General features: G+C 40.1%; 1 protein-coding gene across 1 annotated transcript; it reads left to right on the forward strand.

Annotated features, from left to right (window-relative positions):
* The first annotated feature begins 21 nt into the window (after nucleotides 1–21).
* On the forward strand, nucleotides 22–22758 carry COQ10B (coenzyme Q10B). The gene is made up of 5 exons (XM_024564258.4): nucleotides 22–301; nucleotides 7178–7327; nucleotides 12020–12212; nucleotides 18347–18448; nucleotides 21720–22758. The coding sequence occupies exons 1-5, from the start codon at nucleotides 123–125 to the stop codon at nucleotides 21885–21887; spliced, it is 792 nt and encodes a 263-aa protein (XP_024420026.1). The 5' UTR covers nucleotides 22–122; the 3' UTR covers nucleotides 21888–22758.
* The last annotated feature ends 435 nt before the right edge of the window (nucleotides 22759–23193 follow it).

Here is a 23193-nt window from a genome sequence, read left to right on the forward strand (position 1 = left end):
GGTGGGAGCTTGCGTCAGTTTTGCGTAATCAGGAAGGAAGAAGAGGCGGGTCTGGAGGCGGGGAGTAGGGCCGTCGATTGGCTGGAAGACGCCGGAGCCGATGGGACCAGGCCCGGACAGGGATGGGCGGGGCCGTCAGTTGGGTCCCGAAGGTGGCTACCGGCTTCAGTGAGACCATCATGGCAGCTCGAACCGGTCAGAGGACCCTGAAAAAGGTGATCTCCGTCTCGGGATGTCGTCTAAAGTTGCCAGCGGCAGCTAGAGCCCCGATATCGGCGCAGGGACCTGCGTGGAACATCAGGTACTAAACGGGTGCCGCGACGAGGATAGTTTTCCGCCGGGCCCTTTTGCTTTGGGGTCCGGGAGCATACTATTAGGTAAGGCGGAACCGGGCAAGGAGAGAAAGGGTTTCCTAGTCTCTTCCTTTGAGGGATTAGGGCTCCGGCTTCTTAACACGGGGCCAGAGGCTCGTCCCCTGTCCCGGCCGTCCCGTCTGTGTCCGTGGCTCACTGCCGTCGCGAAAGGTGGTGAATCATCGGCAAAGCAACTTTGGAAACAGTTGATAAAGCAACTCGGCCTCCGGTGCCTTTAGTCTCTGCCGGGCTCCGCCCTTGTGTCCTGCTGGTGCTGCTGGCGGAAAATTTTAACTTTGTGTACAGGGCTTGCGGCCTGCTGGGCTTGTAGGAGTTTGTGCCTGGCAGTGAACACCCTTCCCCTGTTCCTCCTGCGTGCCAGAGGACCAGACGTGATTTTCCCGTTTCTGACAGAGGTCTTTGCCCTCGCACTTTGGTTCTTGCAAAACTAAATGTTTTACATTTAGTTTTGCAAGAACCAAAGGAGACTTGGATTTTTGTCCACTCTACTGTAGCTTACAGGTCCTGTAACCTTGAACCAGAGGTTCCCTTCGACTTTCCTGCCTGGTTCTTTTTTGGTGGGTGGGGAGGGAGAAGGACGTGGAACATGAAGATACATATGTCCACCATTTAGTTTCATTTTATTAATGACATTGTAACTTAATTATGCTCTTAAAGTTAGGATTTGTTTTTTTCAAATTACATTTTGTTGATTACACTATTACAGTTGTCCTGAATCTTCCCTTTTTGCCCCCCTCCACCCACACCCCCAACTCCTTCAGGCAAGCCCCCCACCATGTCCACGGGTCATGTGTACGGGTACTTTGGCTACTCCATTTCTTATACTACACTTTACATCCCCATGGCTATTTTATAGCTATTTTTACTTATTTGTACTTTTTTCCCCCTTAAATATTTTATTTATTTTTTTAGACAGGAGAAGGGAGGGAGAAAGACAGCGAGGGAAACATCAGTGTGTGCTTGCCTCTCACACGCCCCCTGCTGGGGACCTGGCCCGCAGCCCATACATGTGCCCTGACTGGGAATTGGAATTGAACTCGAGACCCTTTGGTTGGCAGGCCCAATGGTGCTCAATCCACTGAGCCACACCAGCCAGGCTGTTTGTACTTCTTAACCTCCTCACCTCTTAATCCATTCTCCCCCATCCCACCCCCATATGGCAACCATCAAAATGTTCTCTGTGGCCAAATTCTGTGTCTGTTCTTTTTTGCTTATTTTTTTAAAATATTTTATTTATTTATTTTTAGAGAGAGGGGAAGAGAGGGAGAAAGAGAAGGAGAGAAACATCAGTGTGTGGTTGCCTCCCACATGGCCCCCACTGGGGAACCGGCCTGCAACCCAGGCATGTGCCCCGACTGGGAATTGAACTGGCGACCCCTTGGTTCACAGCCCACACTCACTCCATTGAGCTACACCAGAGAGGGCGCTTATTTTGTGTTTTAGATTGAATTTGATAGATATGTATTTTTTGTCATTTACTGTTCATAGTTTTGATCTTCTTTTTCTTCAACAAGTCCCTTTACCATTTCATATAATAAGGGCTTGGTAATGATGAACTAACTCCTTTAGCTTTCCTTGTCTGGGAAGCACTTTATCTGCCTTTCCATTCTAATGATAGCTTTGCTGGATAGAGTAATCTTGTTTGTAGGTCCCTGCTTTTCATCACTTTGAATTCTTCTTGCCAGTCCCTTCTTAGTTGCAAAGTTTCTCTTGAGAAATCAGCTGACAGTCTTATGGGAACTCCTTTGTAGATAACTCTGCTTTTCTCTTGCTGCTTTTAATATTTTTTCTTTATCTTTAACCTTTGGCAATGTAATTATGATTTGTCTTCATGTTGCCCTATGTGGATCCAACTTGTTTGGAACTGTCTGTGCTTCCTGGCCTTGTATGTTTATTTCCTTCACCAAATTAGGGAAGTTTTCTTTTTTTCAAATAATTTCTCATTTACTTCTACTTCCCCTTCTGGCATCCCGGTGATTCAGATGTTAGTGTGTTTGGAGGTGTCCCACAGTCTTCTTCTTCTCTCCTCGTTTTTTTGAATTCTTATTTCTTCATTCTGTACGGGTTGACTGTTCCTTATGTTCCAAATTGTTGATTTGAACTCCAGTTTCTTTCCCTTCACTGTTGGTTCCTTATGGGTTTTTCTTATTTCACTTAGTGTAGCCTTCATTTCCTCCCTTATGTATTGTCCATACTCAATGATCTCTAAGCCTCCTTACCTCCAGTTTTTTGAACTTCTCAACTGATAGGTTGGCTATCTCCATTTCACTTAGTCCTTTTTCTGGAGTGTTGATCTGTTCTTTCATTTGGGCCTTATTTCTTTGTCTCCTCAATTTGGCAGCCTCCTTGTGTTTGCTTTTGTGTATTTGGTACACTACTTTGGCTCTGTCTTGGCACACCTGTTACGTTGTAAGGTGCAGAGTTCTAGGTATTTGCCAGACTGGGGCAACCCGCTTTGCTGCTTTGTGGTGCTGTATGTGGAAGAGGGGTCAGATAGAGAACATTGCCGCTTGCTTGGCTCTCACCCTGTTTCCAGTCACTTTCCTCACTTCCCTTTTGCGATTAGCACCCTTCTAGCTGCTACCATGGTGCTGAGTCCCAGAGCAGGTGAGGTTTTAAACATTCTAGTACCCTGTAGGACCTTTAAGCAGACTCTCCTGAGAGACCGGCATTTTCTTCCACCACCCCAACCCCCAGTGGGTTTTACTGCCAGGAGTTATGAGGATTTATTTCCCAGCACTGGGACCTCGGGCTATGTGGTCTAGCATGGGGCTGGGATGGCTTGTTCCCCAGATGTCCCTCCCAGTTTTTATCTGCCCCAGGTGAATGTGGGACTGCCGGCAGCCACCATCACTGCCGCACTGTATCCTCTGTGCCACCACTCCCTGACTCCACCCCTTCCTACCTGTCTGGATGAATATTTCTTCTTTAAATCCTTGGTGGTCAGACTTCCATACAGTTTGACTTTCTGGCAATCCTGGTTGTATTTTGTTTTGAGATTAGTTGTGATCCTTCTTCTGGTTGTGCAAGGAAGCAAAGCATGTCTATTTATGCCTCCTTCGCCAGAAGTTCCTGGGTGCATTTTTTTACACTGTTGAGATCCTCACTAAGTTTCTTGAGCATCCTTATTACCAGTGTTTTGAACTCTACATCTGGTAGATTGCTTATCTCCATTTTGTTTAGTTCTTTTCTAGAGTTTTGATCTCCATGTTCTTTCATTTGGGCCGTTTCTTTGTCTCCTCATTTTGGCAGCCTCCCTGTATCAGGTAGAGCTGCTATGACTCCCTGTCCCCGTAGCATGGACTAATGTAGTAGGTGTCCTGAAGGGTCCAGTGGCACAGCCTCCCCCATCACCCAAGCTGAGTATTCAAGGTGCACCCTTCATGTGTGCTGAGTATATCCTCTTGTGTTTAAGCCTTGATTGCTATTGGCAGGTCAATGGGAAGGATTTACCCAAGCCGATCAGCTTCAAGGACTGGCTATGACCACTGATCACAAATCTCCACCCTCCATAGAGGATCAGCTATGCAGGGGGCAGGGTGGTGGTAGTCTGTAGCTGTCCACAGGGTTGCAGGCTCTAGGAGGCTATAAAGCAATCTGAGATGGTTGCTACTTGTGCTGGGCGTGGAGATTCCCAGATGAAGCCCAGCTGTGAATCTAGGCTGGCTGCTGCTAGTGCCAGGCCTAGCGCCACTTAGCAAGAGGGCAGGGGCCAGGGGCTCACTGAGGCCGTCTGTTGCTTGTTTGAGAGGATTTAAGAAGTTGTGAAGCATAAGCCAAGACCAGACATTCACATGAAAAAGTTTCTACTACTTAGTGTTAACTACTTAGCTGGGCCCTTAAGTTGGATGGGATAAAGTCTCAGGGGATCTCCAGGGCAGGGCAAACAGTTTTATTAGCCAGGTTGATGGAGTCTCAGATATGGCACCCCCCGCCGGCTCTGCAGCTCTGTGGGTGGAGGGTTCAGAAAAAGGGACAATGGCTTTTCTGTCTTAGAGGAAGCTGTCCCCCAACTATTGCCTTGATGCCAGACCATTCATTTCCTCCCTGTATGCTACTGGTGCCTTTCAAGCTGCTACCCCAGTGCTGGGGCTGAGAGGTAGTGAGTCTGTGTAGGTACATCCAAATGTGGGTTCTTTAAGAGGAATTGCTTGGGACTCCAGAAGTTTCTTCCATGGACTTAATCTCCTCTGGTTTTGCAGTGAGAAGTTATAGGGATTTATCTTTCTAGCACTGGGGGCCATTGTGTTGGGCTGGGAGTCCTCACTCACAAGATATCCCTTCTGAAATTTTATCCACCATACATGAATGTGGGACCAGCCCATTCTGCATCTCCACCCCAGCTACCAGTCTGGATGGATGTGGTTTCTCTAATTCCATAGTTGTCAGACTTCCATCCAACTAGATTTCTGACCATTCTGAGAGATGGTTGTTCTATAATTTAGCTGTAATTACTATGTGTTTCTGTGAGGAGGCAAGCTATGTTTACCTATGCCACCATCTTGATTGGAAGTCTGCTTGTATTACTCTTATAAAATATTGGGTCACAAATAGAGAAAACTGTCATTTTTAATAAGACAAACACATTTGCTTTAGTGATGTAATTAAGGCTTAAATTTCAAAATAATTATCTACTGTTTATAATAATGAAGAAGAAGGGAGTTTATGAGTTCATTTCTATTTAGAAGCATTAACATAGATTTTGGACTTACATTATTAATAAGTAATATGTAATTATATGTAATTATAAATACATTTAATAATAATATATTATTATAGAATGTTATACCTACTCTAGTATTTGAGATGTAATATTGGAAGATTAATGACAAAAAAAGCTGTCCTTCATTTGGTCCACTTTTCATTTCATCGTTTAACCATATACATATATGACTATGATTGTAGTGCTCCTCATATTGCAGTTAAGGGCACAGCATTCTTTTTTTATTATTTGTTTTATAGAGAGGGGAAAAGAGGGAGAAAGAGGGTTTGATTGGTTGCCTAACGAACACGCCCCAACTGGGACCAAACCCACAGCCTAAGCATGTGCCCTGATCTGTGTCCAGATTTGGAATCAAACCAGCAACCTTCGCTTTGCAGGAGCCCACCCAACCTACTGAGCCACACTGGTCAGGGTGAAGACACAGTATTCTTGATAGTGTACATCTAGGTAACTGTAACCATACTATGCAGACTGATCAGAGAAACTATAAGCTTGCTTTAAACACAGGTATTTCCCTTATGATTATAATCAGATAGTGTAAGGGTTTCTTTTGAAGGGCTGAAGGGATGGTATTACATGAACCTACTATAAAATTCAAAACCATATACAGTGAAAAGTAAGCTTCCTACTCAGATACTCAGTTCACCTTTACAGAAGCAAAAGTCTTTTTTAAAAATAAAAGAAGCTGCCATTTGTGATACTGATTTATCAGAAAATAGGTATAATTGGCCCTGGCTGATGTGGCTCAGTGGATTGAGTGAACCAAAGGGTCACTGGTTTAATTCCCAGTCATGGCACATGCCTGGGTTGTGGGCCAGGTCCCCCATACAGGGTGCACAAGGGGCAACCACACATTGATGCTTCTCCCTCTCTCTTTCTCCCTCCCTTCCCCGCTCTCTAAAAATAAAATCTTTTAAAAAGAGAGAAAATAGGTATAATTGTGCGCAATATCTGTCACATAATTGGATTTTTGTAATAGAAAACAAGGTATCGAATACAAAAAGTGTAGAGAATAGGTAAAACTGTTATAACAGTAAAAGACATCTAAAAATGTCCTAAAGCCCTGGCTCTTGTGTCTCAGTGGATCGAGAGCCAGCCTGTGAACCAAAAGGTTGCTGCGTCAATTCCTAGTTGAGTCACTTGCCTGGTTTGTGTGGGCCAGGTCCCCAGTTGGGGGGGTGTGAGAGGCACCTCAAACACATAGATGTTTCTCTCCCTCTCTTTCTTCCTCCTGTCTCTCTCTAAAAATAAATAAAATCTTTAAAAAAATGTTTTAGAGGGGAAACAGATAATTAGGCAGTGTAGGGGAGTGGGTAAAGAGGTGAGGGGATTAAGAAGAACAAATAGGTAGTTACAGAATAGCCATGGGGATGTAAAGTACATTATAGGAAATGGAGAAGCCAAAGAACTTATACACATGACCCATGAACAAAGGTGTAAGGATTGTCTGGGGGGGGGGGGGCTGGGGGGAGGGGGACAAAGAGGGAAAACTTGGAACAACTGTATAGCATAATAAAAATGTAATTTAAAAAATAGAATTGCCCTAAACAATTAATATTCTACTTACCTTGGCATATGTTTGTACATATATGCATGAAATGGAGATCAGAAAGTCAGAGGATGACAGAGCCACAGTTCCCGACTGGGTCACCAGATCTCCAATCTGAAAGTGAGAGCTAAGTTCAAATACAATAGAGTAGATTTAAAATTAAGGAACCCCTCTGGATCCTCCGGGAAAACAACCTGGGTAGATGAGATGAGTTGAAAAATATATGATCAATATTCTAGCAAGTGTATGGCAAGACTTTGTTGTAACACGTGAATACAGACTGAAAACCAGCATTTTGGGAGAGATCCTTTTTTGTGCCAGATGCTTCTAACCCTAACTGTAAGCTGTTAGTTTTTGTTTTCTTTAAGGTGCTTAAGGAGCTTGTTTTTTGTGTGTATATGTGTGCATTTCAGGAATATTGCAAAGTTGCAGACCCTTCTAAATTATGATAGTTGTTTTACAATCTCTGTAATTTGTGTTTCCTCTCAATATTTAATGTCACTCTAAATCACGTAATTTTTGTCTTTTTAGATATTTACCTTCCTGTGGTATACTGATGAGCAGAATTCTTCCACTATATACCTCAATTTTGCCTAAGGAGTTACATGCAAGAACTTTCTTCAAAATTGCTGCACCATTAATAAACAAAAGAAAAGAATATTCAGAGAGGAGAATTATAGGGTTTGTATATAATACTAGCTCTACTAAAAGATCATGATCTTTTCTACAGAGTATCATGCCTCTTTCTTCTGGCTTCCCTGCTTATAGACTGAGTTCTAGTTTTTCTAGGTTTGTCATTCGATAGCCCTTGCTTTTTATAAATATTTGTTGATCGGATATAATTATATGGTAACTTCACAGGATGTATTTAAACCTTGACATGTGAAGGAAATAATTGAACTGGTTACGACCTGCATTTTTGTACACTGTTCTTTTCTATAGTGTCAACATTACAAATATCTAGGCCCACATATGTTTATATAGCTCCCTCATATATGTAGATAAGTACATACAGACATACGAAGAGGCACCTACCATCTAGAACAGAGGTAGGCAGACCTTTTCTATAAAGGGCCAGATAGTAAGTATGTTAGGTTTTATGGACCATATTGTCTCTGTTGCAACTACTCAGCTCTCATTGTAGCACAAAAGTAGCCACAGAAAATATGTAAATAAGTAAAAGGGCATAGCTATGTCGTAATAAAACTTCATTTACAAAAGCAGGTATTGGGCCAGGTTTGGCTCCTGATCTAGGAGTATATGTAGCATAGGATAGAGACTCAGCAGTTCTGCTAAACCTGAAATACAGCATCCCTTCATATGGGAATTTCTTCTACAAGGGTGTCTTAATTCTCCACAGGCCATTAAGTAATACATGAATTCTTGTAAAAGTGCATTTTGTTTATTTTACTCAATTGCTTTTTTCCTTCCGATTTTTCTGTAGTAAAGGACTTTGTGCTGGCTTATAACTTTTGTCACTAAATTATCTTATTACTCTCTAGTCACTGCTATAGTTAAGGAAATGCTAGTAGTTATACAGATAAAACCCCAAAATTTCTTTCTTTCTCATGTAAAGTTCAAGTACATGCTCCCAACCCATGGGCAGTAATCCTTTAAGTAGTGATTCAGACCCAGGCCTTCCCTGGCTGTGTGAGTCAGTTAGTAGTGCATTGTCCCATACACCAGAAGGTAGCAGGTTTGATTCCTAATCAGGGCACATACCTAAGTTGCAGGTTTGACCCCTGGTCCAGGAGCCTGCAAGAGGGAACTGAGTGATGTTTCTCAACATTGATTTCTCTCTTCTCCCTTCCTCCCCCTCTCTGTCCACAATCAATTAATAAATATGTCCTCAGAAGAGGATTAAAAAGAAAGATATATAGAAACCCAGATTCCATCCAACTTGTGACTTCTGTAATTTTGTAGTCATCAGAGTCTTTCTCTTTTTTTAATTTTATTTTTCAATTACAGTTTACATTCAGTATTATTTTTGTATTAGTTTCAGATGTACAGCATAGTGGTTAGACGATCATATACTTCACCAAGTGGTAGCCCTGATATTTCAAGTACCGTCCTGGCACTATACATAGTTATTACAATATTACTATGTTCCTTATGCTGTACTTTGCATGTCCATGACTGTTCTGTGACTACCGATTTGTAGTTCTTAATCCCTTTACCTATTTCACCCAGTATCCACCCCTCCCCCACCTCAGCAGCCATCAGTCTGATCCCTTTATCTATTTCTGTTTTCATCTTGTTTATTTTGCTCTTTAGATTCCATGTGTAAGTGAAATCATATGGTATTTGTCTTTCTCTGACTTATTTCACTTATAATATACTCTAGGTCCATCTATGCTGTCACAAATGTGAAGGTTTTGTTCTTTTTCATGGTTGAGTAATATCCCATTGTATATATGTAGTACAACTTTTTTATCCACTTGTCTCTTGTTTTATTTATTTACTTTTATTGTATTTTTTTCCATTACCATTTTACCCTCTTCCATCTCCACCCACCTCTTCCCCCTAGCAATTACCACACTGTCCGTGTCCATGAGGTCTTTTTCTTTCTATTTGTCTCTTAAAAACATACACCTGCTTCTTAACCACATTGGTCTAGAAGTGACAGTGCTTCCTCCCAGATATTGGCAAGAACTAGTCATGTGACCCTCTCTAAATGCAAGGGAGGGGAGTCTGGGAATTGTAGCCTCTGATGGGCAACTACTCCCCAGCAATGATACCACAGAAAGGAAGTTCAAATCTTTGGATGGGTAGACCTCTGTGCCACAGCTGGTATCTATTAAAAAGAGAAATGGCAACTAAAAGATAAATCAAGTAGTAAGTTAGTCTACTTTACTTTTTTTTTTTAAGATTTTATTTATTTTTAGAGAGAGGGGAAAGAGGGAGAAAGAGAGGGTGAGAAACATCAATGTGTGGCCTCCTCTCCCACACCCCCTCCTGGGGACCTGGTCCACAACCCAGGCATGTGGTCCAATGGGGAGTCAAACTGGCAACCCTTTGGTTTACAGGCCAGCACTCAATCCACTGAGCCATACCAGCCAGGGCTACTTTTTTTAATATAAATTAGAATTTTTTTTAATTCTCACCCTAGGAACATTTTTTTCATTGCTTTTAGAGAGAAAGTGAAGTCAAGAGGAACACCAACTGGTTACCTCCCATATGCACCCAGGCTGGAATTCGTACATGCCCAGACCAGGATCGAACCTGAAACTTAGGTTTCAGGTGCCCTAACTAGGAATCGAACCCATGACCTTTCAGTTACAGGAAGATGCTCCAGCCACACCAGGCAAGGCAGTCTGCTTTACTTTTGAATCACTGATATCTTCCTTTTACTGTGTGCCTGTCATTTGACAGGCATTGCTGAGTGCTTCATATTTATTATTTCATTTAATTCTCCAGTAGGCATGTGAACTAAGTATTATTGTTTCCATTTTAGGGATGAGGAAACTGAAGCTCAGAGAGATAATGTATATTAAGTGTCATGACTTCAGAGCTTATTTTTCCCACGATATTTTACTTATTCCTACTTGCTCCATTATTCTTTATCATGCAAAAATTATTTTTAATTATGAACTGATCTTATCCTATGAGCATCATCTTATTTTTTATTCCCCATATTGGACAAACACATAACAATAGCTGTGATTTATTAAGTGCATATTAAGCATTGTATACTATGCTAAAACTATTTCATTTAACCTTTAGAAGAACGCCATGGGGTATTTTTCAATTATGGATGAAGAAAGTGAAGTTGAGAAGTTAAGAGGTCTACCCAGGGTCACATGGCTTACTGTGTTTTAGAGTCAGTATCTCAACACAGTCTTTTCCGACTACAAAGTCCATCCCCTGGACCGCTATGCTGTGCTGCTTTCTTCATCTTTGCAGACCACTTTTATGGCAAATAGCTTCTTCTGGGAAGTTATTGTGGCATTTCTTTCAAAGTGTCTTAAAACCTGGGGAAGATAAGGTTTTCTTCCCCCTACTCTGTCTCATTTCATGATTACGAAAACTAATCTACACATACATACTTACTCTGTCATATTCAAAAATGCACTTCTATAATTGAGATTGTGATTGTTTAAATTATTTTATCATTTTGAGGCAAATTATGCTTTAATAATGTTGAGTCATACTATCTGTCAATTGATAATTTTACCTACTTTTTTTCCATTCAGATTCCTTTGTGTCATGCTCTGTTTTAATTACTTTAATACTTTCAGAACAGTGTTGCATGACAGTGATGACTGCTATCATCTTTGTCTAATTTCTGACTCGGATGGGATTGCTTATAGTATTTCACCATGTATGGAGAAAATCGTGTAGTTTTTCTTCTTTTGGCTAGTTAATATGGTTATAATAATAGAATTCTTAGTATTAAGCCATCCATACATCTTTAAATGGGTTGCAGTTGGTTGTATTTTTTAATATATTGCTAGATTATATTTGTTGATATTTTACTTAGAATTTTTGCTTCCATACTCACAGGTCATCTGTATATTTTTTTATGTTACTTGTCAGATTTGGGTTGTCAGGATGTTATGCTCACTTATAAAAATATGAAGTTTCCTTTATGATCTAGAATAGTTTTATTTTTAATTAAAAAGTATTACATACTTGTATAAGAACCTGACAACATAGAACTATATACACTAAAAGAGTTAATCTCTCTCCTACTTCTTTTTCCTGAGTTAACAACTGTCAGTTGTTTAATCTGTATCCTTCCAGGACTTTTAAGGCATTTTCATTATAGATATTCTATTAATATAATGATTATTCTCAGTAAGTAATAAATATCAAATGTTTAAAACTAAAGAAATATAGTATATACTTATAGTTTTTCTTAAGTAAATAATAGAATTGCACATATTTGTCTGCTTTGTAATGTGCTTTTTAAATATAACATTATATTGTCAACCTTTTTGCTCTAAAGTATATATTTGATCTTTTAAATAACTGATACAAAGTCCCATAGTGTGAGTGTACCAGAATTTATTAATCACTTATTATTATATTAAGCATTTATTAGTGTCTACCAACTGGTCAACATTTAGGTTTTTTTCTCTCAAACTCTTTAATTTTTAAATGCTGGCCACTAATTAAAATTCTATAAACTACATCTGCAAGCCAGATCCAACATGTGGTCTGTCAAATTATGACCTCTACTATATGTGTATAATTAGCTGTCTTTTATTTTCTGTTGCTTTGAATCGTACATACTCTGACATGAGTAACTTTAATGTGTCCCAAATCATTTACTGTCTCATGTACAATAAGTTTTATTTATATTCATTTTAAAGTATACGTATAATATATAACTAAATGCAGTTAAAAGTTTTCCTTTTTTTTTTTTTTAAGATACTCTATGCAGGAAATGTATGATGTTGTATCAGGAATGGAGGATTACAAGCATTTTGTTCCTTGGTGCAAAAAATCAGATATAATATCAAAGAGATCCGGATACTGCAAAACACGATTAGAAATTGGGTTTCCCCCTGTACTGGAGCGCTATACATCAATAGTAACCCTGGTGAAACCACATTTGGTAAAGGTAATAGTTTTGTTTTGTTTTTAAATATTCCCCAAATACTGATTATATAAATGGGTTAAAGTGTAATTGCTTTAAAAAATTTTCCTAAACTAAAGAAGAGGAGGGGGAAAAAACATTTATTATATTATCCTAATTGTTTTATTTTAGTGATCTACGTATTTAAATTTTTATTTATTGAGAGAGAGAAACATTGATTTGTTGTCCTGTTCCTTTATACATTCATTGGTTGATTTTTGTATGTGCCCTAACCAGGGATCAAACCTGCAACCTTGGCATATCAAGATGATGCCCTGACCAACTATGCTACCCAACCAGGGCCTAATTGTTTTGTTTTATACAATATTAGCATAAATCTATTCATATAGGAGACAGTTCTGTTTGGCGTGGGCCCAGCTCCCACTCAGAAAGGCCAGTGGAAAGCGAGGTCTGACACACAGGACCTATGCCCATGGATAGGTTCTCCCATGGGGAATCAGGCCTGCATTGTACCTAGGCTGCTTTGAGACTTGCTTTTGGCTAAAACTCCCTCACCCTGAATTTAGGCAGCAAACGTTTACTGCATATCTTTAAAGTAACTTCCTAAAATCTATGCTAAACCTCCCAAGGACGAGTGTAACCAGTTCAACCACTTTTCCCTTTACATTTGCAAATATCCTTTCTTGATGTAATTAGCAACATCCTCTCCTTTGTTTTCTGTAAGGGTAACCACCTAAAGTGAACCTGTGCATAGTAAATGAGGACCATCCTCAATGTAATGTGCCCAGAAAAGCAATAAAAGCCTGTCAAGGCAAGGGTCGGGTGCTCTTCTCGAAAGAGTGGCCCTGCCGTCCCTTTTCCTCCACAGGACTTGTAGTCTGTGTGAATTTGTCTCGTCTCAGCTACAACGCTGTGGACACTGCAGGCCAGTGTCCACATCATATTCAAATAGGAATTTTACTAGAATATGGAAATGAGGAGCTTTCTTTTGTCCTTCTGTTGAAGATTACTGACCCACAGGAAAGATTGGGCCACACGAGTGAGAAATGTTCTAAGTTAATCTTTGCACTATTTTTTTTTTTTTAAGTGAAGGAAGGGAAAGTCGTGATAGGATGAAGAAATGTAGAAAAGATAAATGTGGAGAGCATAAACATTGGTGTGGTCATCTTTCCAGGTACCAGGTACTGAAATGCCAGGTGCTGTTACACGCATTATGTTATTCACATTGCCCTTGTCAGCAGAGGGCACACATGAAAAGGTACCCAGACTTCAAACACAAAAGTGCAGAATTCCATAGAGTAATACCCATTTCTTTTGAATACCTAGAGTGTGGTAACCAGACTTCTAAAGCTGAATTATGTTTTGTGCCCACAGGACTTAGTGGTGATATCATTTCTTGGTAATCAGCCAGAGCTAAACACCTTCATCAGTTCTTTGTACAGCAGCATTGAATGAATTGTAACTCATACTAGAAAGAGTATACCTGTCCAGTGAAACGAGGACCTTCAAGTCCACCCTAGGCTCACTCTCAAAACTTGAACTTCACTAAAAACACTGTGCTTTACTCTGGGAATGCCATTATTATGAATGTTTTTGCCTGTTTGCCTTGTGTTTTGGAGTTTTTACCTACTATAGTGAATTGCCTCTCTTATAATAGCTATAATTTAAATAGCTACTTATTGTGATATTTGTAGTGCTTTACTTGAACTACTCATTTAGTCTTCACAACAGCCCTTTGAGATTCAAACGTTATTTTCATGTTACATGCTGCAACCAGCGCAGGGTAGAGGTCCCTGAGTGGGAGCGACAGGAGATTAAGAAAAACACAACAAGACACAGGTTAAGGAAAAGCTGGGGCTAGGTGGAGCATTGTCCTCAGATGGAGAGACAATGACTCTGCACATAGTCTCCGTGTTTATTTTATAGGGGTTGGTTACAGAAAGCCCAAGGAAATTTTGCAGACTTAGGGAAAAGCTGCGGGCAAGGATTGTTCCATTCCCAGGCTAACTAAACGATAAATATGTCTTCTGCAAAAGTTACAGTCGCATTCAGCTGAAGCTTGCGGTTATCTATTTCCTTCTCAACCCCCTTGGGTTCTGGCTGCTGTCAGCCGCTGGCTTGCTCTGCTTCGTAGATACAGGTGGTCAAGTTTGGCTTTGTCAGCACTCAGTCTGAGCTTTGACGTCAACCTTCACCATCCTCCACAGTTATAGTTCAGTGAAAAAGGCTTAGAATAGTGAGATAGCCCTGGCTGGTGTGGCTCACTGGATTGAGCATTGGCCCGCTCACCAAAGGGTCACCAGTTCGATTCCCAGTCAGGGCACATGCCTGGGTTGTGGCCTAGGTCCCCAGTAGGGGGCGCACTAGAAGCAAGTACACATTGATATTTCTCTCCCTTTCCTTCTGTTAATAAATAAATAAAATCTTTTTTTAGAAAAAGGAAGAGTTCGATAACTTGACCAAACTTATACAGCTAAGACTATAGCTCAGTCTTCCTGATATCAGTGAATGTCTCTATAATCTTAAAGTATTTTCCACTCCCTGACCTGAACCGCTTACCATTTAAACTCTTGTAACTTAAATCTTAATATATTATGAAGTATCTAAAAGAACTACCCCCCCCCAAAAAAAAAATGTCATGTTCACTATCTGGCTTTCGTCTCTTTCCTGGTATCTTTTATTTTCTTTTTAATTATATTTTATAGATTATGCATTGCAGTTGTTCTAATTTTTCCCCCTTTTCATCCGTCCACCAGCACATTGTTCATGTCCACAGGTCATGCGTGTAAGTTCTTTGGCTACTCCATTTCCTATACTGTACTTTACATCCCCATGGCTATTCTGTAACTACCTATTTGTACTTCTTAATCCCCTCACCTCTTCACCCATTCCTGTAAGCCACCTACCATGTGGCAACCATGAGTACATACTCCTATCCATGATTCTGTCTCTGTTCTTCTTGTTTGCTTAGTTTGTTTTTTAGATTCGGTTGTAGATAGATATGTATTTATTGCCACTTTATTGTTCATAGTTTTGATCTTTTTCCTCAAATAAATCCTTTTAATGTTTCATAAAATAATTATTTGGTGATGATGAACCCCTTTAGTTTTTTCTCTTCTGGGAGGCTCTTTATCCTCCCTTTGATTGTAAACGATAGCTTTGCTAGGTAGAGCAATCTTGGCTACAGGTCCCTGCCTTTCAGGGCTTTAAATATTTCTTGCCAGTCCTTTCTAGTCTGCAGAGTTTCTTCTGAGAAATCAGCTGACATTCTTATGGGAACTCCCCTATAGGTAACTAACTGCTTTTCTCTTGCTGCTTTTAAGATTCTCTCTTTATCTTTAACCTTTGGCATTTTAATTATGTTGTGTCTTGGAGTTGGCCTCTTTTCATCCATCTTGTTTGGGACTCTGTGCTTCCTGGACTTCTATTTCCTTCACCAATAGGGAAGTTTTCTTTTATTTTATCAGATAGATTTCCAGTTTCTTGCTCTTTCTCTTCTCCTTCTGGCACCCCTATGTGAATGTAGAAGCACTTGAAATTGTCCCACAGACTGCTTACACTAGCCTCATTTTTTTGGATTTGTTTTTCTTCTTCTTGTTCCAATTGGTTGGTTTTTTTCCTCATGTTCCAAGTCATTGATCTGATTCTTGGCTTCATCCAAGGAGGAGGTGGGCCCTTAGGTAATTGTCAGGGCAGGGCTTACTGTGTGAGCCAGGTTGATATAGATTCAGATATGGTGTCGCTGCACTGTGGCTCTGTGTGGGGGACGTCTCAGAAAGGGTACAGTGGCTGTTGTCTACAGTTCTATCTGGAAAAACGCTGTCCCCAAGCTCGCCCTGATGCCAGACACTGCAGTTCCTCCCCATATGCTACTGGTGCCCTTCAGTGTGCTGCCGTAGTGCTGGAGCCCAGAGGGTGTGAGTCTGAGTAAGTCCATGTGCAGTGCGAGGCCCTTTACGAGGAGAGGACTGAGAATCTTGTAGTTTCTTCCACCGACCCAGCCCCATTGATTTTTACAGCCAGAAGCTATGGGAATTTATATTCCTGGCACTGGAACCCTGGGCTGGGGAGCCTGGGCTGGGGCTGGGATCCCTTGCTCCAAAGATATCCCTCCATTTTATATACATGACATGTGGGTTTAGGACCAGCCAGTTCTGTGTTCCACCCCTCCAGCTCTCCTGCCCGTCTGGATCATGTGGTTTCTTTAATTCCTTAGTTGTCAGGCTTACATAGTTAGATTTTCTGACAGCTCTGAGTGAATTTGTTCGGTAGTTTAGCTGTCATTTTGCTGTGGATGTGCAAGGAGGCAAGCCCCGTTTACCTGTGCCGCCATATTGACCAGAAGTCTCCAATGATTCCTCAGACTTATTTTTATTTAAAGATTTTATTAATTTATTTTTAGAGTTTGGGGATGGAGGGAGAGAGAGAGGGAGAGAAACATTGTTCAGTTGCCTTTCGTACATGCCCTGACCAGGGACAGAACCTGAAACCCAGGCACATGCCATGACCAGGAATTGAACCAGAGACCTTTCACTTTGTGGGACAATGCCCAGCCAACTGAGTCACATGGGTCAGAGCTATTATAGACTTTTGATGTGCTTAAAAATTAGATGACCATTATTGAACTATATTTAAAGCCAAACCTCTTGAGGAAAATTTTTACTTCTCCCCAGTGACTTAGCATAATGTGACTAAATTCAGCTATTAAAATAGTATTTTAGTGAGTACTATTTTACAATGTCTAAATAAATTTTAAGACAGTCACTGGTTTTCATTTTTTTAATTAATATAATATTTATTGTTAGTATGGATGTAGTTAATCATCTTTGCAATGATTCTACCATGTTACCATCTGATAATTGATTCAAAAAGTTTAGATGAGGAAGTGAGGAATAAACTGCAAATAATTTTTAACTCTTTGGCACCCAGTTTGAACTATCTGCAGAGAGATCCAGGTATAGTCAGAAAAATTATGTATTTAGGGAGGCTATATCTAGGGAAGACAAAGCGACTGTTTACTTTGGGGGAAATGAGTTTACCTGTGCAAGTTCTTATTTTGTTAATCCATAGTGTATAGCAACAGGGGAGGGACAGTGGAGACTCGTGAGAGAGCAAGTTATCAAAGAGAAAAGGGGTAGAGGGGCTTAATCATTTATTGGCTCCAATGTATGCCCCAAAGGCTAACAACTGAAGGCTTAATTGAGGAGGGAGATGTAGACTTTGAAACAGGATTTTTAAAATTGTCTGCTGCTCGGGGAAAGTGATATGTATCCTTGAGGTCAGTTGTCTACTAGTACGATAAGACCCAGGTAGCATTTTAGGATAGTAAATAAAGAGGCTGAACTTCATTTAAGGTCATAACCCACCCTCCCTAGCAGTGAACTGGTAACTATGGTTCTGACGACCATTTTTCACACTACAGAAGGCAACTCTTTAGTGGATCATAGTCAGCAATTTTTTAGTGATAGGGATCGGGGAACAAGATGTCCTACACATAATCTCACTAGGCATTATATTCAGTGTGTGCACACACATAGGAAGTAAAGGAGTACTGAAGGGATTAGAGGTCAGAAAGCAATGGGTCAGGCGAAAGAGTCAGGGCCAGCCTTTTATGAAAACTGGAGCCATAGAGGTCTCTAGAAATAAAGGATAATGAGTGAAGAAAATGTGATTGTAAGAGAAAAATACTTGGGTAGGGAATAAGAAATACAGAATTGTCATAGGGATCTGTGCCAGATATTTTATAACTGTTTTAGCCATCTCATAGTGATGGTATAAAATAGGGATTGTATTCATTTTACAGGTTAAGGAAGTACGGTACAGGAATTAACTTGTTCAGGATGACTTATAAGAGGCAGAGCTGGAAAGAAACTTCCAGAAAATCACCCCTGTTTTGCTGCGGGAGGAGAGCACTCTGGGTAGCACAGTGGGGGGTGATAGTGGAAGAGGCAATAACCAGCAAGCTTGCGGATCCCAGGGGAAAACAGAATGGCTAACATTGGCAAGAGGTCACTTCCTAGGACCAGGCTAAAAATGAGATTCCTGTATTACCTGTAGTCTGACTATAAAAATACTTCTCAAAGAAGTCATCCTCAATTCTAAATTCTGGACAATCCAAATGGTATTTTATTGCACTTTTATTTCTCATTTTGTTCTAGGCATCCTGTACTGATGGGAAGCTTTTCAATCATTTGGAGACTGTTTGGCGTTTTAGCCCAGGTCTTCCTGGCTACCCAAGAACTTGTACCTTGGATTTTTCAGTAAGTCTCTCATAAAGTCCTTGATTTGTTTCATGTATCAGGTGAAGTTGGTAAAGAAGAAATAATCCATTTATTAGAGCCCAGATGTCATAATTAATAATCTTATTTGCATAGCAATTACTGAAAGACACTTTTTAAAAATCTCAAATTTTTGAGTATTGAATACCTTTTTCTGCACTAACTTTGTAAGAAAGGATAATGAATCTTTCTCTTTCCATTCTCTTTCTTGAGACCTTGAATAATCATCCCTTCTACTTTCTAATTTTACAAGTTCATAGGTTATAAGACACATGCTATGACTTTACTACCAGTTTAATAACAGTATATTAACACCAAATGAAATGTACACATTGATCTGCATCTTATGATGCAGAAATAAAGTGCAAAAGGGACAAATACGTTTTTAGAACCTAGAGACTAAGGTGTTTCTTGTTTACATCACCCTAGTTATAGAAAATTAAAGCCACCTGTAGCTTTTTCTTTGTCAACAGAGTATATATTCTCTATCTTCAGGCATTACATTTTAAGAAATGATCATAGTTTTGATTAAATTCTTTTTTTAATTTAAAATAAATTTTATTGATTATGCTAATAGTTGTCCCATTTTTCGCTTTATTCCCCTCCCACCTGCATTCCCCCCCTTTAGTTCATGTCCATGGGTCATACATATAAGTTCTTTGGCTTCTACATTTCCTATACTATTCTTAACGTCCCCCCCCACCCCCGGCTATTTTCTACCTACCATTTACACTACTTATTCTCTGTACCTTTCCCCTCTCTCGCCCCCTCCCACTTCCCCACCCATTCCCCCACTGATAACCCTCCAGGTGATCTCCATTTCTGTGATTCTCTTCCTGTTTTAGTTGTTTGCTTAGTTTGTTTTTGTTTGTTTGTTTTAGGTTCGGTTGTTAATAGCTGTGAGTTTGTCATTTTACTGTTCATAGTTTTGATCTTTTTCTTAGATAAGTCCCTTTAACATTTCATATAATAAGGGCTTGGTGATGATGAACTCCTTTAACCTGACCTTATCTGGGAAGCTTGGAATCTTGGGTGTAGGTCCTTGCCTTTCATGACCTCAAATACTTCTTTCCAGCCCCTTCTTGCCTTCAAGGTTTCTTTTGAGAAATCAGCTGATAGTCTTACGGGAAATCCTTTGTAGGTAACTGTGTCCTTTTCTCTTGCTGCTTCTAAGATTCTCTCCTCTTTAATCTTGGCTAATGTAATTATGATGTGCCTTGCAGTGTTCCTCCTTGGGTCCAACTTCTTTGGGACTCTCTGAGCTTCCTGGACTTCCTGAAAGTGTATTTCCTTTGCCAGATTGGGGAAGTTCTCCTTCATTATTTGTTCAAATAAGTTTTCAATTTCTGGCTCTTCCACCACTTCTGGCACCCCTCTGATTCGGATGTTGGAACATTTAAAGATGTCCTGGAGGTTCCTAAGCCTCTCCTCATTTTTTTTGAATTCTTGTTTATTCATTCTGTTCTGGCTGAATGTTTCTTCCTTCTGCTCCAGACCGTTGATTTGAGTCCTGGTTTCCTTCCCATCACTGTTGGTTCCCTGTAGATTTTTCGTTATTTCACATAATACAACCTTCATTGCTGCCTGGGTCTTTTTTATGCTCTTGTAGTACCCAGTGAGTTCCTGGAGCATCCTGATAACCAGTGTTTTGAACTGTGCATCTGATAGTTTGGCTATCTCTTCATTGCCTAGTTGTATGTTTCCTGGGGCTTTGATCTGTTCTTTCATTTGGGACATTTTTCTTTTTTTTTTTTTTTTTTTTGTCTTGGCATGCCTGGTAAGTAGTAAGGGGTAGAGCCTTAGGTGTTCATTAGGGTCGGGCAACACACATCAATTTGTTGTGATGCTGTATGTGGGAGAGGTTCCGAGAGGGAGCAGTGGCACTTGCTCCACTCTCTGCTGGTTTTCAGTCATTCCCTTTGCTACCCACAATCAAATTGGGCCCTTCTGGTGCTGATTCCCAGGTGGGTGGATTTGTGTACATTCTGGGACCCTGTGGGTCTCTCCAATGAACTCTCCTGTGAGGCTGGGAGTTTCTCCCACTGCTTCCTCAACCCCCACAGGTGTTTTCAGTCAGAGGTTTGAGGCTTTATTTTCCAGAGCTGGAACCCTGGGTTGTGTGGTCTGTCTCACTCCCCGGTTGTTCCTCCCGGTTTATCCCACACGAGAATGTGGGATCACGCAGTCTGCCAGCTGCCACCTTGCAGCGAGTCATTTCTGTCCAGCTGCCCGTCTCTGCCCCTCCTACTGGTCTGGATGAATTTTTCTTCTTTAACTCCTTGGTTGTCGGACTTCCATACAGTTCTATTTCCTGTCAGTTCTGGTGGTTTTTTGTTTTTAAATTTTTTGTTGTCCTTCTTTTGGTTGTTCAGGGAGGCACAGTGTGTCTCCCTATGCCTCTATCTTGGCCAGAAGTCCCCTGATTAAATTCTTCATGCTGTTCTCAGCTCTTGAATTGCTTTCATTAAAATATTAGCGGACATTAATTGGACAGTTGGGTAAATTTGAATAAGGCCTTTGTAGAGTAGATAATAGCATTATTATTTAGTGGTTTTAATGCCCTTCGTTAATTTCCTGGTTTTAATAATTGCACTGTGGTTATAGAACGCATTAAAGTAGGAATCTTGGTGATGGGTATGTGAGAAATTTTTGTACTATTTTTGCAACTTATTTTATAAATCTTAAATTATTTCAAAATAAAAATTTAAAACGTAGTGGATATTTGCTCCTTAAAATGCTGCTTATGAAACCTTGTCTTGAGTCCTATCTTAAGGGGATATAAACTTCTAGATCACTGTCTACTTTAAGATTGAACCACATACCCCATCTGTTTTGTGGACAGTCTCATCTCACTGCTACCTCTCATGGGAATACCTATCAAAAGGATCACAGCTCTTCCTTATTTTCTGTTGATAGGTAGGATAGATCTAACAGGGACCCATTAATAAGAAGCCAGAGTGATAAACGTGGTATTCACAAAGCCTTATTTTCATGTTTCCCACTTAATAAAAGCAGGTTCTGCCTTGAAATGAGAGTCATTGGCCTTGTCTTTTTGTGCCAACAGTTGTACTTAATGCAATAAATATGACTCCCCCTTCCGAGAGTGTTTAAAATATCATCTAGATAGCCCCGTTCGGCTCTGCCTTAGATACAGAGCCAAGTAGCCCATTTCAGAGAGTGAACACCACTACCCTAAGTAGTAATTTAGTAAAAGAAAGATCTTCCTAAATTAATTATTAACATTTTCCTACAGATTTCTTTTGAATTTCGCTCACTTCTGCACTCTCAGCTGGCCACATTGTTTTTCGATGAAGTCGTAAAGCAGATGGTAGCTGCCTTTGAAAGAAGAGCGTGTAAGCTGTATGGTCCAGAAACAAATATACCTCGGGAACTGATGCTTCATGAAGTTCATCACACGTAAAGGGAAAGAAGGACTGGAACTGGTCACCCACTTGTAACTTTAGTTTATTCACTTTTAGAACGTGCTTTTGCCACTGGCTTTCGGAAGTCAGAAAGCATTTGTTCTACCCAACTTTGATTATAAACGTGCACCATTGAAAATTTGCACTTGGAATGTGGAACCACGTGTACATAGAATTCAATCAAGTATAATTCAAAGTAATGTGTATATAACATATTTACAATAATGGGATGTCATCACTGTTGCTAAAACACTGACATCACTCTTCTGAGCAAAAATTGAAACGAAATTTAAACCTTTTAGTTATCACTTTACTTGAAAGAGCTTTGTTGAGATACTCATCCAGTATGTATTTTATTAACCATATCACGTTTAAGTTATTAAATTCAGACTATTTATAACTTATTGTCATAGGGTCTGCCACATAGGTTAGGGTATTTGAGTAATCATCAGATACAATAAAACTTTGACTTAAAATACTGTTAATGAAGGTCCCCTGGCACTTATTTTTTAATTGTTCTTATGGGTAGTAGATAATTCAATGCTGTATAGTGAGGTTAGCTCCCTGATACACAGTGAATTTTTTGGTGAGTGGTCCAGAGCTTTAAGATACTTTTTAAATAGTTTGCAGCCCTCTCTGAGGTCCTTTGACTGCTCTTTCAGTAGTGCTGATTGTGCATCAAGTTGTGTCTACAACAGGGGCAACAGATGAAGATAAGTTGGCTGATATGTCTCCAGCCCCATGCATCCCTATTTTCTATTTATTGTGTGTACTCACTTTCAATAATGTATTTCAAACTGATATTTTTGTAAACAAATCAATGTAAGGACTGCAGTGGTAACTTAATAAAGTTAATTTGTTTATTTTTTGTACAGTTATTTTGATTATTGCAATCCCCCTGTATTGCTTCAGTGTGTATTTACATAGACATAATACAATTGATTTATAGCATTTATTTCTTTTTTAAAATATATTTATTGATTATGCTATTACAGTTGTGCCATTTCCCCCCCTTCACTCCACTCCATCCTGCCCACCCCCTCCCTCCTACATTCCCCCCCTATAGTTCATGTCCATGGGTCATACTTATAAGTTCTTTGGCTTCTACATTTCCTACACTATTCTTACCCTCCCCCTGTCTATTATCTACCTACCATTTATGCTACTTATTCGCTGTACCTTTCCCCCCCATCTCTCCACCCACTCCCCTCTTAATAACCCTCCATGTGATCTCCATTTCTGTGGTTCTGTTCCTGTTCTAGTTGTTTGCTTAGTTTGCTTTTGTTTTTGTTTTAGGTGTGGTTG

Source organism: Desmodus rotundus, chromosome 2 (genome assembly GCF_022682495.2).
Source record: "Desmodus rotundus isolate HL8 chromosome 2, HLdesRot8A.1, whole genome shotgun sequence".
In the NCBI taxonomy this organism is placed as follows: Eukaryota; Metazoa; Chordata; class Mammalia; order Chiroptera; family Phyllostomidae; genus Desmodus; species Desmodus rotundus.